The sequence below is a fragment of the Falco punctatus genome (genome assembly GCF_963210335.1).
Source record: "Falco punctatus genome assembly, chromosome: 7".
Classification (NCBI taxonomy): domain Eukaryota; kingdom Metazoa; phylum Chordata; class Aves; order Falconiformes; family Falconidae; genus Falco; species Falco punctatus.
This window is the reverse complement of record NC_137587.1, coordinates 69,973,328-69,985,902: the sequence shown is the minus strand read 5'-3', so window position 1 is coordinate 69,985,902 and position 12,575 is coordinate 69,973,328. Positions and strand designations below refer to the sequence as shown.

Genomic DNA, 12,575 nt, shown 5'->3' with positions numbered 1-12,575 from the left:
TGTTCTCTTCCTGCGCCCCAAAGTGCCTCTGCGGGTGGTGGGGCTGGCGTGGGTGCCCCCCTCATCCCCCCTCTGTGCATGCCAAGACCTGCACAGCTGCTGGAGCACAGTCCAGCCCAGCAATAAAGTGTCCCACAGCCACCTCCTGTCCCGCCTGTGTTCCTGGTCACGAGCTGGGCTGGGGTCCTCAGATCCAGCACTGCTGGGGACAGGCTGGAGGGGTGACTGACCTGGAGCCGGTCCTGGCTGCTCCTGTCCCCACCGTGGGGTGCTCCCAGGGTCCCCACCGTGGGGCGGATCCAAGAGCATCCTGCATGCTGGCCAGGGCTGGGTGCTGCCCTCTCTGCAGTGGCTGTTTGTCCCCGCCGGGCTGGTCCATGCTGGCAGCGCTGAGCTGGCAGCAGTCCCAGGGTGTCACGCTGCCTGCAGCAGCCTTGCACCCGCTGGTGGCTCCGCTCAAAACGGGAGCGCTCAGCTCCTGCCGAAGGTCGTTGCGAGGCACGGGGGCCCAGCTGCTCCCAGCTGCACAGCAACTGCCCAAGGCCAGCGCTGCTGTGGGAGCTGGCATAGCTGGTGGGGCTGAGAGAGGCTGGGGAGGTGGGAAGGGGGCTGCAGCCCTGGGCCTCTTGCTCCCCACCACGTCTTGGAGCAGTCAGCATGGCACCAGAAGCAATGCCAGCAGCAGGGCGAATGGCTCACAGGAATACTCTGGTGTCCCCCCAGTCTCGGGGAAGGGTTACAGCAGAATGGGGTTTGCTGGAGCCAAGACTGAATCAAGAGGCCGACTCCAGACAGCATCCACCCGGGGGTCCCTGCTTTGCTGCGATGGGTCACTGGGCTCATTTGCCCCCTTCAGCCACCGCTTCCAGGGGGGACCCAGCCCTAGGGGTTTGCCCATAGCTCTGGGGAAGCCCCCACTGACAGCGCAGCCTGTGTATGAGCTGGCTGCATCAGCAGAGGGGTGGCCAGGGGAGCTGAGGGGTCTCCCTAGCTCTGGTATCTGGTCCTGAACCAGAAGCACACTCAGCTGGTGCGTAGCAGGGCTGCAGGCAGTGGGGCAGGCAGGCAGGAGGGGAGGGCTGCCCTAACTGGCTGCACCAAAATGTCTTGTGCAGGGGTCTGCCGAGAGCCAAGGGGGAGACGGGCATCACCCCAGTGGGTGCCAAGCCTGTCTCTGGAGTGCTGGTGGGGGGCAAAGTGCCCGACAAGGCAGGAACAGCCAGCTCAGCAGTGACAGTGGCCATACTTGGCTGTCCATCCCAATAATGGCAGCATGAACCATGGTCGCAGGGGTTTATTACGAAGTGGCAAAGTAAAATGCCAGTGGTGCTGCTCCGGCTCCAGAGGATTGATCCTGTGCCCGCTCGAGGGCTGGTGGCAGTGGTTGGCATGTTGGTCTCCCTGGGGTCTGGCACAGGGTGGTCTCCCAAGGGCTCTCACATGGGTCTCTGTTTTGTGGGGCTCCATGGACTGGGGCCACAGTCCCAGGGGCATGGGGGGTCCTTGATGCTGCTAGGGCAAGGACAGGGCTTCCTCAGCACAGGTGGGGCTGAGCTGTGCCCACTCCCACTGTCTGCTGGGCACAGCGGGATGCGCCGGAGACCAAGCCCCAGGCATGGACTCCTGCAAGTATGAAAATACCATCCTGTACAGGGCAAGCTACTTGCTCCTGCAGCAGAGAAAGGCCTGGGAAATGCTTTGCTGTGAGGACAGGGGCTTGCAAAGCCATGTAAAGCACCAGACAAAAAGCCCCTGCTGAAACTTTGCCTCTGTTTTTGATCCAGCAGCTCCTGGGAAGGGGCTGCCAGCTTTGGCCCAGCTGTGGGGAGCACCCTGCCTGCCCTGGGGGAAAAAGGAGGGGCTGTGCCCACCCCTCTGCCTGCAGGCAGAGCCCGCAGCCCACAGGGCAGCTCTCTGCTGGGCTAACAGCACTTGGCTTGGTGCAGGAGTGCTCGGGAGGTGGGCACTGGGTGGGTCCGCATTGCCCCGTCCCCTCGCTGGCCTGGGCAGAGCTCCCTGTCCCGCTCGGTGTGTGTGGGCAGCACATGGCCTTGACAGATGCTGGGCTGCACCTTGCAGTCACATCGGGCTCGGAAGGTGCATCAGATGTCGGACAAGGGGCCAGTGTTGATGCTGGTCCAGCACACCCACCCACTTCCCCAGTGGAGCTGGTGAGTAGGGACAGACCGGCCAGGTGAGGGGACGGGGCCACAGGGCAGGAGATGGCAAAGTGGGAGGTGATGCTGGGAAGATTTGCCGGGGGATGCTCGCACAGGGGTGACCATATTCCACCTGGCTCAGCAGCATCATGTCATCCCCTGCTCCCACCCAACCACCTCCCCATGGCAGCACCTTGCAGAAAATGGAGGTAAAGCATGACCCAGGAGAACACGGCTTGCTCCCCCTCGCAGTTCGGGCACCAAACAGCTGTGGCTCTAGGTGCTGGCCACGCCGCTGCCGGGTCTCTTCTCAGTGAAGAAGCTTTTAAGCAGCATCACTTGCCCAATGCTGACCACAAAGAGGATGAGGGTTTCCCCGACCGACCAGTATGAGACCCGGCCGTTGAGGTCTTCAGCTCTGCTCCGGTCCTGTGCTTCCCGCAGGCGGTAGTGAGTCTGGGAGTCGATCACCGTGTTCAGAGCCTCGTGGATGGTGACACAGGCGGACTCCATCTAGGGAGACAAACATGCTCCATCACTCCTGATGCAGCACAGCTCGGGCCCGATGCTCACGGCCAAGGAAGCTGAGGACTGTGCTGGGGCACCCGAGAGCCGGTGGCAGGTCTCTGCCACCCCCGACCTTAGAGCAGTTTAGGGGCAATGCTGGAGACTGTCCAGTGTCGGAAGCCTGCTGTGAGTCCTGGGGCACAGCCGAGAGCCCTGCCGAGGTGCTGGGGGCAGCACAGCCCAGGGCACAGCCATCCCTGCAGGTTCACACCAAAGGATGGAAAGAACCTTGCTGCGCTTCCCTTGCGTGGGATGGAAACTAGGTGCTCAGGCCAGGGAGGTTCAGACCCAGTGCAGCCCTCCCCGACCCTCCCTGCCCGCCACCAGGAGGAGGATGTGGCATGTGTGTGGCAGGACGGTTGGTTGGTGGTTGACACTTCTGCATTTGGCAGAGGGGAAGGGAGACGAGCCCCCAGCTGCCAACCTGCAGGGCCGTTTGGCCACAAGGGGAAGCCGCGGCAGGACCTTCCTCTGGTGGCAGCGTGCAGTCACCCACCTGTGTCAGCGCAGTGACGCGGTTGCTCATGTCAGGCAGGATCGGTGGTTCGTCGCCCACCTGGAAGTCGAAGTAGACGGTTTTGTGGGAGAAGGTGGAGAACTCATTGCTGAAGCAGAAGGTGTAGACGCCCTTGACTTCAGTATGGTGCGGGAAGCTGTCGTATTGCTTCTTGGTTTCCTTGTAGATCGTCCTGCCGTTGGGATCCTCCACATAGCAGTCTACATCGTAGTGTCCCCCGGTAATCACCTGGGCAAGGAAATGCAGGTGGCACTTGCTAAACCACGTGGCGAGAGCCTCCCTCCCCGATGGAGCCGCTCTGCCTGGCCCCATGCCTGCGTGCACAGCCGTGCCCGCAACGGGCAGGCACCATGCCCACGGCTGCCTGCCATGGGATGGGGGCCCAGGCTGGGGGATCCCCGGGGAAGCGGTGCCCCACGGTGCCAGCAGCTCAAGGAGGGTGCCCACAGCTCAAGCGGGGTGCCTGGAAAGGGGGACGGCCCTGATGGCCCAGGTCAGAGGCTCCCATGGCTGCTGTGGGCAGATCCTAGTACTGGCTCTGAGGCAGGCACTGCCAGGCATGGGGCCAGGGCTGGGAATGCACCCAGTGTGGCGCTGGGGGAGCTGGGAGGTGCATGGGAGAGGGGCAGCTGCAGCCCTGCCTGGGGCTCTGCAGGGCATGGGCAGGGGCACGGCAGGAGCACGGAGGTACAGGCTGATGGCGACGGGCACAAGCTGGGGCAGGAGTACAGCAGGGGGCACAGGGCTGGGGGCACAGGCAGAGGTCAATGGGCACAAGCAGGGGCAGAGGCGTGGGCAGTGGGCCATGGGCAGTGGCAGGGGCATGGGCACAGGGCTGGGGGAAGGGGCAGTGAGTGCTGGGCACAAAGGCATGTGCATGGGTGTGGGGCTGGGGGTACAGGCAAGGGGCGATGGGCAGAAGCAGGGGCAGGGGTGCAGGCAGGGGGGCACAGGGCTGGAGGTAGGGGCAGCAGGTGCTGGGCATGAGCAGGGTCCGGGGCATAGGGCCACAGGGCTGGGGGTATGGGCAAAGAGCAGAGGCAGGGACATGGGGGCAGGTGGACAGGCAAGGGGTGCCGGGCAGAAGCAGGGTCAGGGGTGCAGGCAGGGGGGCGCAGGGCTGGGGGCAGGGGCAGCAGGCGCTGGGCACAAGCAGGGGCAGGGGCACGGGGCCGGGGGCAGGGGTACAGGCAGGGGGGCAGCAGGGCAGTACCTGGTAGTCCAGCGTGAACTTGACGCCGCGCTCCAGCTCCTGGTGGAAGCACTGCTTGTCGCTGTCGGGCAGCTCGAAGGTCAGCTCGGTGCCGCCGGCCCGCAGCGCCCACAGCAGCACCAGCACCAGCATCCCGCCCCGCATCCCGCCGCCCCGCATCATCCCTGCCCGCGTCCCTCCCCGCATCCCGGCCCCCTGACGTGGCTCCGCCGGCACCGGCAGCGCTTCCGCTGGGGGCGGCCCCGCTGCCTGCCCGCCCCCGGGGCCGGGCGTCCCGGCAGCCGCAGCGTGGGGCGGGGGGGGAGGGGGGCCAGTGCCGCGGAACCCCGCGGTGGCTCAGGCCGGTTCCGAGCTCTTCATTAAGGCAGCGGTAACGTCACAAGCCTGTATTGCTGTTACATGACGTCACCCCCCGGGCCCGCCTGCTCCCGCCGTACGCACACGCGCTCGTTTAAATACATGCATTAAAATATTCCCGCTGCTTGCCTTCCCCGCTCCAACGCGGGAAGATCCTAACAGGTGACCCGCGTTCTGCAAGGCACCGGCCTCCGGCGGCTGGCTAAAGTGTCAAATATTGCTTAAAAAAAAAAAAGCAAACCACAAAATATCGAGTGTTTAGAAATGAATTGAAAAGGTGAACTACGGGCTTGAAAATTCCACACGAAAACAGAAGACAAACATCACTGTTACAGGGAAAATATGCCTGAAATTCAATCTATAAGACATCTGACCTACAGAGAGTATAAACTTTTAAGGCTGTAAAAATATAAGCCCACCTCTGCTCTAAGTAGCATATTTAAATCTCAAATGCACTTTCAGAGAATGTTCCTGCGCAGTTCAAGCCAAAATGCAGTGCTGCTTTGTGCAGGAGCTGCGCCAAGTTTTGCAACAGCCTGGAGAAAGGTGGCTAATGCCCAGGGCAAGGGACCCGCTGGTTGGCAGCCGCTTCGGAAGGACGGACGGGAACGTGTGCTGGGCTGATCGAGGCGAGGGCAGAACCCAACATCTGCCGCTCGCTCGCTGGAGCAGTCTGATACACCATGTTGGCTAGTAACTTCGAGGCGGGGGCTACTGAGATGGGTTCCTTGTGCAGCTGGCAGATCCGGCATATCCCAGGTGAGACTGAATAAACACGGGGGAGCTGTTGGTGCTTGGCACAGCGTTTGGGGCATGCTGCAGATCCGAAACGCTTGCCCAGGCAGTGGCACGGGGCCGTGGGCTGGTTTCTCTCCGTGCAGCCGGTTCCATGCGGTGGGTTTGGCGGTGGCTGACGGCAGCTACGACACACATACAGCCTACAGCCCCAGCCGAGTGTGGGGTGAGGAGTGCTCCCCACCGCCAGCTGTGCCTGCCTGAGGCTGGGGCCGTGCGGGTGGGAGGGGGCCTGCGGTGCACGGTCTCGCTGCCCTGGTCCTGTGCAGCTGCCGCGTGCTGCCGGTGCGGGCCCAGTCCCGTGGCAGGGTGCTGCACGGCATTGGGCTGCGGCACCGGGCACCCCATTCCTGGGCACCGGGAAGGAACGGTGCTCGCACCCCCACCTCCAGCCAAGCAGACGCGTTTGCTGGCTTGGACTCAGGCTGCATCAGGACAGTGCCATGCAGAGAGGTGCAGCAGACACCAACACCATGCAGAGCCATCCTGTGGCTGCCCCCTCCTCCCACCTGCGTGCTCCCCCCGCCTCAGCTCTGCTTTGGCCCCACAGGGCTGCTGCTGCAGCAGGGTCAGCAGGAGAGGGGTGACCTGGCTGCAGTGCTATTCCTGCAGCTTCACCCTGCTGGGATGAACCCCTGACGCTCACCATGTGCCACCCTTGGCAACTTGGCATCCTTGCTCCCCCATCGTTGGCAGAGGCTTCCTGTGCAGACCAAGCTGGCAGCCTTCCCCACCCAGGAATTCAGTGCTTGGAGTTGCTCGGTATAGTGGGAAATGCTCCTGAATCTTGGTCACTTCAGAGACAGAGACAAACCCGTTCCCAATCCAGGCCCACTGAAGGCACCAGGTTGCAGCAGCAACGGGGTTAGCTCAGCCTCTGGAGTTTCAAAGTGCTTGGAAATCTCTGAGGTGGAGAATTGTCTCCCTCTCCAGCACAGTGAGGGTACCAATACATTCAATTGCCAGGGAGGGTGGTTTTCTGATCTTCCAATGCTGCGCAGCATCAAGCTCCTTTCCTTCCTGGTAGGCACTTCACAAACACATCAGCCCCATGGCTCACTGGCGTGGGGCTCCAGATGGGTTTCTGCATCAGAATGAGCAGGATGGAAGAAAAGCAGATTGTAAATAACAAGGAATAAGTGAACTCCAAGCAGGAGCCTTCGCACGAAGCCTGACAATCTCAGATGGTCTGGGATCGATCTCTCAGGTAGTCGCCCCTGGGGAAAGGTCCAGCAGTGAATGAAAAGTACAAGAGAGACTTCGGCTCTTTGGGCTGGAGGCCCAGGCTCTCCTCACAGCTTTGGCAAGCAGGAGCAGGAACCTCCCGATTCAGCCCCTGGGCACAGGTCTGACCCCCACGGTCACCAGCACTTCCCTGGAGCCAGGCAACTGCGCCATGTGGGAACGTAACGTTTCTGCAGGGACAGCACTGGTATGGTGACCTTACTGGGAAGTAAATGGTGACATGGCTACTGGGCCACTATTTCCTCAAAATCAGAGAGCTGCCACATCTGCTCCGCTTGCATGGAGTGTCTCCGGAGAAGCTTCCTTTTGGATCTCAAGTCACCCCGTCTGGGCGAGCTGGGGGCGATGGGCACCAGGGACTTCAAACCAGCAGTGAGCGGGGAGGAGGTTTTGGTGTTGGAGCCGATGTCAGGGATTGGGGGGTTGGGGTTCACATTCAGGGGGGGCAGATATCCTGGCCTCGTGTGGGAGATGTGGTCCAGCAGCAGGGTCCCGGACCCTCGCCTCTCCAGCAAGCCGGGTGGTCGGCGCCGGACAGTCCCAGGTGATGTGCCAGCGATGCTATCCAGGGACTCCCGTGAGCCATCCAGCAAAGCCAAGTGGGACCCGCTGAGCTTCCTCCTCTCCGATGGCACCTTCCCCACCTCAGCTGGGCCGCTGGAGAGCTGGGGATCGCAGTCGTAGTGCTCAGCGCTCAGCCTCCGCCAGTACAGCGTGTCCATCGCTGCGGCTGAGCCGTTGGCAGCGGAGCCGATGCTCTCCAGGTCTTCAGGGACTGTGCTCCTTCGGGGCAGGCGCTGATGGGTGGCCTGGTTCTTCTCATAGGCTGTTTTCCTCGCCAATGGCCCCGGCGCTGGCAACGTCCTCAGAGACTCTTCGTCTACTGGGGGGAAGAGAGAGGGGTCCTTGCTCTTGCTGCTGCCACTCCGGGCAAGGGGAGCCTTTTTGGAGAGCGAAAGGTCACCAATGCCCATGATCACCTCATCGTCCACGCAGACCCGCGTGTCGTCACGGTGCGCAGAGGCTGCCAGCACCGAGGGTGCGACCAGACCCCATGGCTCCGATCGCAGCCGCTTCAGCTGGGGCAGGCGGGCTCTCCTGGCTGCACCAGCTCTCTGGCCTGGGGAGGATGGCTCGTCAGCAGCCCTGGCAGAGGGGCTGTCCCTGGGGTGTGACCCAAAGGTGCCGCTCTCCTTCTCAGCAGGGGAAGGTGCCGAGACAGGAGTTTTCATGTGGGCGCTGGAAGGTGCTGTGCACGCCTCAGGGGGGGTCCTCTCCTTGAACTCCAGTGAGGGGGGAACGTTCAGGTACTGCTTGGTGGCCTTGGTGCCAGAGGCCGATTTGTCCATGGTGATAATGATCACCTCCTTCCCTTTGGCTTTGCAGGCATTCAGGAGGTGCTGCAGCACATCCTTGTCATCAGCATTGATGGCGTGGACCAAAGCAGATGCTCCCGAGTGGTCCTCCAAGCTGGGGTCTGCCCCGTTCTCCAGCAGCAGGGACACCACGTCCCCCCCTGCACCACGGATACAGGCATGCATGAGGGCCGTTTTCCCAGACTTGTCCTGGATGTTGGGGTCAGCTCTATTGTCCAGCAGGTACTTCACCATCTTGGCCTTGTTAATGCTCTGCTGGTCAACGTGCTTGGTGATGCAGGCCACCATCAGGGCAGTCTCCCCTTTCTCATTGCTCTCATTGATGTAAGCCCCCCCTTCCAGCAGCAGCCGGGTGAGCCGGAGCCGCCCGAGCCACACTGCCTTCAAGAGGGAGTTCCCCTCCATCTCCAGCTCCGTCACCTCATCCATGGCACCGGCTGCTGCTTACTGGTGGGCAAAGACAGCATCAGCCGGCAGCTGTGAAAAGAACCATGAAGGAGAGGTGAGGCTTGTTCCTCAGCCCTGGCTCTCCCCTCTGCCTTGCCCTCCTGGGAGTGTCATGCTCTTGGTGCTGCCCCATATCCCATGGCCTCTCTGACCACATCCCCCCCAACCCTTGGTACTAGGAGCCCCTCCAAAGCCGCCCCCTTGCCCACGTGCAGCACCACAGCCCCCAGCACCCCGGGTCTCCTGCTGCTCACGGGTGCCCAGGGTGCCAGGCAGGTGAGTGGCAGCAGGAGGAGAGGCTTGTTCTCCTCAGGGATGTCCTGGGGAGAAAGGGCTGATCTCTGCCAGCTGGGAGGTGCCTCAGCCCTGCATTCTCACAGCCTTACCGTGCATTTACGTATTGGCACTGGCCCCTTCTCAACAGCCTCATTTTTAGGAAACACTGTATTTTTCTCTATCAGCATTGTAGCCTCTGGCCTTCATCTGTTCTAGACGTGCCAGAGGATGCAGCTGCCAGAGCCCTGAGTGCACCAATTGCCCTTAATTGCCCTGACCAGCTTCAGCTGAGACCCTCAGCCACTCACTCTCCCTCCCTCTGCCCCTGGGCTGGGGGCTCTATTTAAATGCAGGCCCAGAGCCCCAGTCCTGGCTTGACCTGTGAAGGTGCCTAAGGCTCCATCCATCCCTGTCAGATGGACTTGTTCATTGGCCTTCCCTTGCTGACCTGGGACTTGGCTTGCCTTCTCGCCTTGGCCTGACGATCGCTGCTGATGGGACCTGTCACTGACTTGTCCCTGCCCTGATGATGAGGTGTTATCCTCAGCTTACGGCTCATCTCCCTTGGCAGAGCAGCCCTGCTCTTGCTGCTTCCCAGTAGCATGTCTCGGTTCATCTTGTCTTGCTCTCTTCCAGCTCTGCTTCTCTGGTAGCCATGCTGATTTTTGCCTGGATGCAGCTGATTTCACCAAGTGCCAGAGAAATAGGAATGGTCCTGATGCTGAGATGGTTTCCACCATGTCTTCTAGGTCTCTCGAGCTATAACACTGAGCCTGCTAGAGACAGTGTGAGCATCTCCCATGGCTTCTTGGGCTGGAGCCACAATCTTTGCTTCCTCACTGCTGAAGGAAATGTGAAGCAGTTGTGGTCATGCTGTCTCTAACCCCGAGCTGCTTAATGGTGATGTGAGCCACTTGTGTAGGAGAGTGCTGTAAGAGCAGCTTCCACTCACAGCAGCCTCTGCAGCAGGACTGGCTCAGGAGGATCAACAGGCATTGCTGCTGCTGGCAAGTGCCTCCTGCCACCGCCTGGCAGGCTGGCTATAGGAAATGACACCAGGTAAGACTCCTGTGCATCACCCCATAGCCACGATATGCACCCTGAGTGCCTCGCGGCCCTGCTACCTGTGTCCTTGACGAACAACACCCCTCCCCTGCAGCTCAGGGACCTGGTGGGCTCCATGTGCAAGGTGGAGGTAGCAGCTCAGAGCTGTGCTGGGGGGACCAGCAGATGCCAAGCACCATGGAAGCATCACAGAGGCACAGAAACAGACCAGCCAGCATGTCCCGGGGCCCTGCCACCTGCTTACCCCATGCTCCCATTGCGCTTTGCTGCCTGTCCAGCTGTGAGCAGCAGTTTCTGTTCCTCTGGCCGTGGCCAGCCCTTCCCTGAAGCATCCCCTCCTGCCAGGGGTCCCGGGGGGGGGGAAGCCTGCCCGCTAGCTCGCTCTGCAGCTCTTGGCAGCCCTTGCTCATCAGGTCTCCCCAAAAGCCTCCCCCGTGGTGGGCTCTGCCCTTCCCCACCGGCCCCTGCCCTTCGTGCGCCAGGGGACGTGGGGATCCTGCAGCTCTGGGACCTGCTCTAAGTGCACCGCCCGACCCCCTCCTTGGAGCCGCGTCCGTGGGCTGCCCCCGGCCCCCTCCCCTCGGGCAGCCCCCAGGCTCCTTGCGGAGCCGCTCCCCTGCCGGTTCTCACCTCCGTCCCCTCGCCGGTCGGGGTCCGCGGTGCTGCCGGAGGGTCCCAGCGCGGCTGCAGCCTCGTTCCTCCCTGCTGCACCCCCCGGCCGGGGGGGCGCAGGGTCCGGCGCGGTGGGGCTGCGGGAACCCCGCGGGGAACGGGGGCTGTGGCGTGGGCGCCGTCCCACTCCCCCGGCCCCCTCCGCCACGCTGCTGGGGGGTGGGCAGCACCCTCAGCGCCCACCGCCTCCGTGCCTAGCTCCCCGGTGCTGGTGCCCGGTAAGGATGCCAGGCTACCCCGGTGTCCCCGCCTGCATCGTCCCTTATGTGCCCAGGGGCGGCTGCGTCACCCGCCGGTGCTGCCCGGTGCTGCGGGGCGGGGGGGGGGGGGGCGGCGCGTCCGCCCGCGCTGGGTGCGGGGAGCGGGGGTGCGGGGGTGTGTCTGTGTGCTGGTGCGCTGGGGGGTGGGTGTCTCCACGCGTGTGCAAGGTGTGGGTGGGAGGCGCAAGGCTGTGCGTGTGCCCCCGTGTGCACGCGTGGGTGGGTGCCGGGTGCCTGCCTGCCTGGGCCTGCGTCCCTGTGTCCTTGGGCACGGGTATTGTATGGGGACCCGTGTACGAGGGGATGCCGATGTCCCTGTGGGTCTGCGTGCCCACGTGTCGGGGGGAGCTGTGCCATGCGTGTCCCCTGCATGTGCCCAGGCACTGGTACACGAGTGCTGCCAGTGCTCCGTGTCCTGTGGGTGCTACGGTGCCCAGGCATCACTGTGAGGACCACCCAGCACTGGGGTGGGCTCCCCAGAGAGGCTGTGCTCTGTCCCCTGAGGGTTTCCAGTGGGACCCAGCTGTGAGCAAACTGGTCTGAGCCCACAGCAGACCCCACTGGGAGCCCGGGGTTGGTTAGAGACCCCCAAAGGCCCCCTTGATGTTGATGACCTTGTATCCAAGTGCACATCTGGCGTTCCCAAGTGCTTGGTGTTGCACAGGGGGAAGCTGGGGTCCCTGCGTGCTGCTCTCTGGGGCACAAAGCTCCCCTCTGTGTCACTGAGAAGTTACCAGGACCAGCACCCTTCTGCTGTCCCTGGGCAGACCCCTCTGGTCCCCCTATCTGTCATCTGGGCAGAAACCTGCTTTCCTGCAGACTCTGGCCCATTTTCTCCATGGTGGCTGGGCAGATTGGCTCTCTAGGAACAGCCCCAGCAGAAACAGGTGATGGGGTGGAAGGTGGGGAAATAGTCATAAATGTGCAACACAGTGGTACACATGGGTCTGTAATTCAGCAGACTACTGCTGCCTGCACAGGAATTTATCATATCTTAGATCAGATTAATATTAGGGGAAATGTCTCTTGTGATTACTAAGGTATAATCTAAAATTGCAACCTTCTTTGGTAGAAGTAGATAACAATAATAATCAGAACTAGCAGAGAAATGAAGTAGCTCTTATTACATGCATAAGCATATCAGAAAACCTTATGGCAGCTTCTTTGCTAACTCCAGTAATGCAAAGACTTCCCAGTAGCTTGCTAGATTGGCCATGTAAGCCCTGAAAATGTATTTGTCCATTAATTTTTGAATGCATGCACACAAGATTATTTGTAGAAAAACTTTACTTAAAATCACAAATTTATAACCAGAGCTGCCCAGGAGTAGGGGTTTGTTCTCTGGCATCAGGGAAAGCTGCTGCAGCATCCTAGTGTGCCTGTGCTGTGTGGGGTGGGGGTTTGCACACCTGCCCCGGGGTCTGGGGAGCCAAAGGACAGGTGAGGGACAGCCACAACGAGGGAGGGAGCAGGGAAGATCCTGGGGCATCAGAAATGTTGGGAGTGGGTGGCTGGAGTGGACAGCCACATGTGCATGGCCACTCACACCTGCCCAAAGGTATTTCTGGAGTGGAGCTGGTGCTCCTGCCTCACAGAAGTACTTGTGGTTTCCCACCAGACATCCTT

General features: G+C 61.6%; 2 protein-coding genes across 7 annotated transcripts; both read right to left on the bottom strand.

Moving 5' to 3' along the window:
- Positions 1-1,279: 1,279 nt before the first annotated feature.
- Positions 1,280-4,805, bottom strand: TMED3 (transmembrane p24 trafficking protein 3). The gene is made up of 3 exons (XM_080397482.1): positions 4,457-4,805; positions 3,223-3,471; positions 1,280-2,672 (listed from the first exon to the last, which is right to left on the bottom strand). Exons 1-3 carry the CDS (start codon positions 4,640-4,642, stop codon positions 2,436-2,438), a joined length of 672 nt encoding a protein of 223 aa, XP_080253608.1. The 5' UTR covers positions 4,643-4,805; the 3' UTR covers positions 1,280-2,435.
- A 161-nt stretch (positions 4,806-4,966) lies between these two features.
- Positions 4,967-11,006, bottom strand: ANKRD34C (ankyrin repeat domain 34C). 6 transcript variants are annotated; one of them, XM_080397455.1, is made up of 2 exons: positions 9,401-11,006; positions 4,967-8,706 (listed from the first exon to the last, which is right to left on the bottom strand). In XM_080397455.1, the coding sequence occupies exon 2, from the start codon at positions 8,656-8,658 to the stop codon at positions 7,078-7,080; it is 1,581 nt and encodes a 526-aa protein (XP_080253581.1). In that variant the 5' UTR covers positions 8,659-8,706; positions 9,401-11,006; the 3' UTR covers positions 4,967-7,077. The 6 variants fall into 6 exon arrangements, with proteins under 6 accessions (XP_080253581.1, XP_080253584.1, XP_080253585.1 ...); XM_080397458.1 differs by having other exon boundaries at positions 4,967-8,676; XM_080397459.1 differs by having other exon boundaries at positions 9,505-11,006.
- Between the last annotated feature and the right edge of the window lie 1,569 nt (positions 11,007-12,575).

Coding starts and splice junctions, on each gene's coding strand:
- ANKRD34C (XM_080397455.1), bottom strand. CDS start 8,658: ATGGATGAGGTGACGGAGCTGGAGATGGAGGGGAACTCCCTCTTGAAG.
- TMED3 (XM_080397482.1), bottom strand. CDS start 4,642: ATGCGGGGAGGGACGCGGGCAGGGATGATGCGGGGCGGCGGGATGCGG. Junction 3,472..4,456: donor AGTTCACGCTGGACTACCAG/GTACTGCCCTGC, acceptor TTCCTTGCCCAG/GTGATTACCGGGGGACACTA. Junction 2,673..3,222: donor GCGTCACTGCGCTGACACAG/GTGGGTGACTGC, acceptor TTGTCTCCCTAG/ATGGAGTCCGCCTGTGTCAC.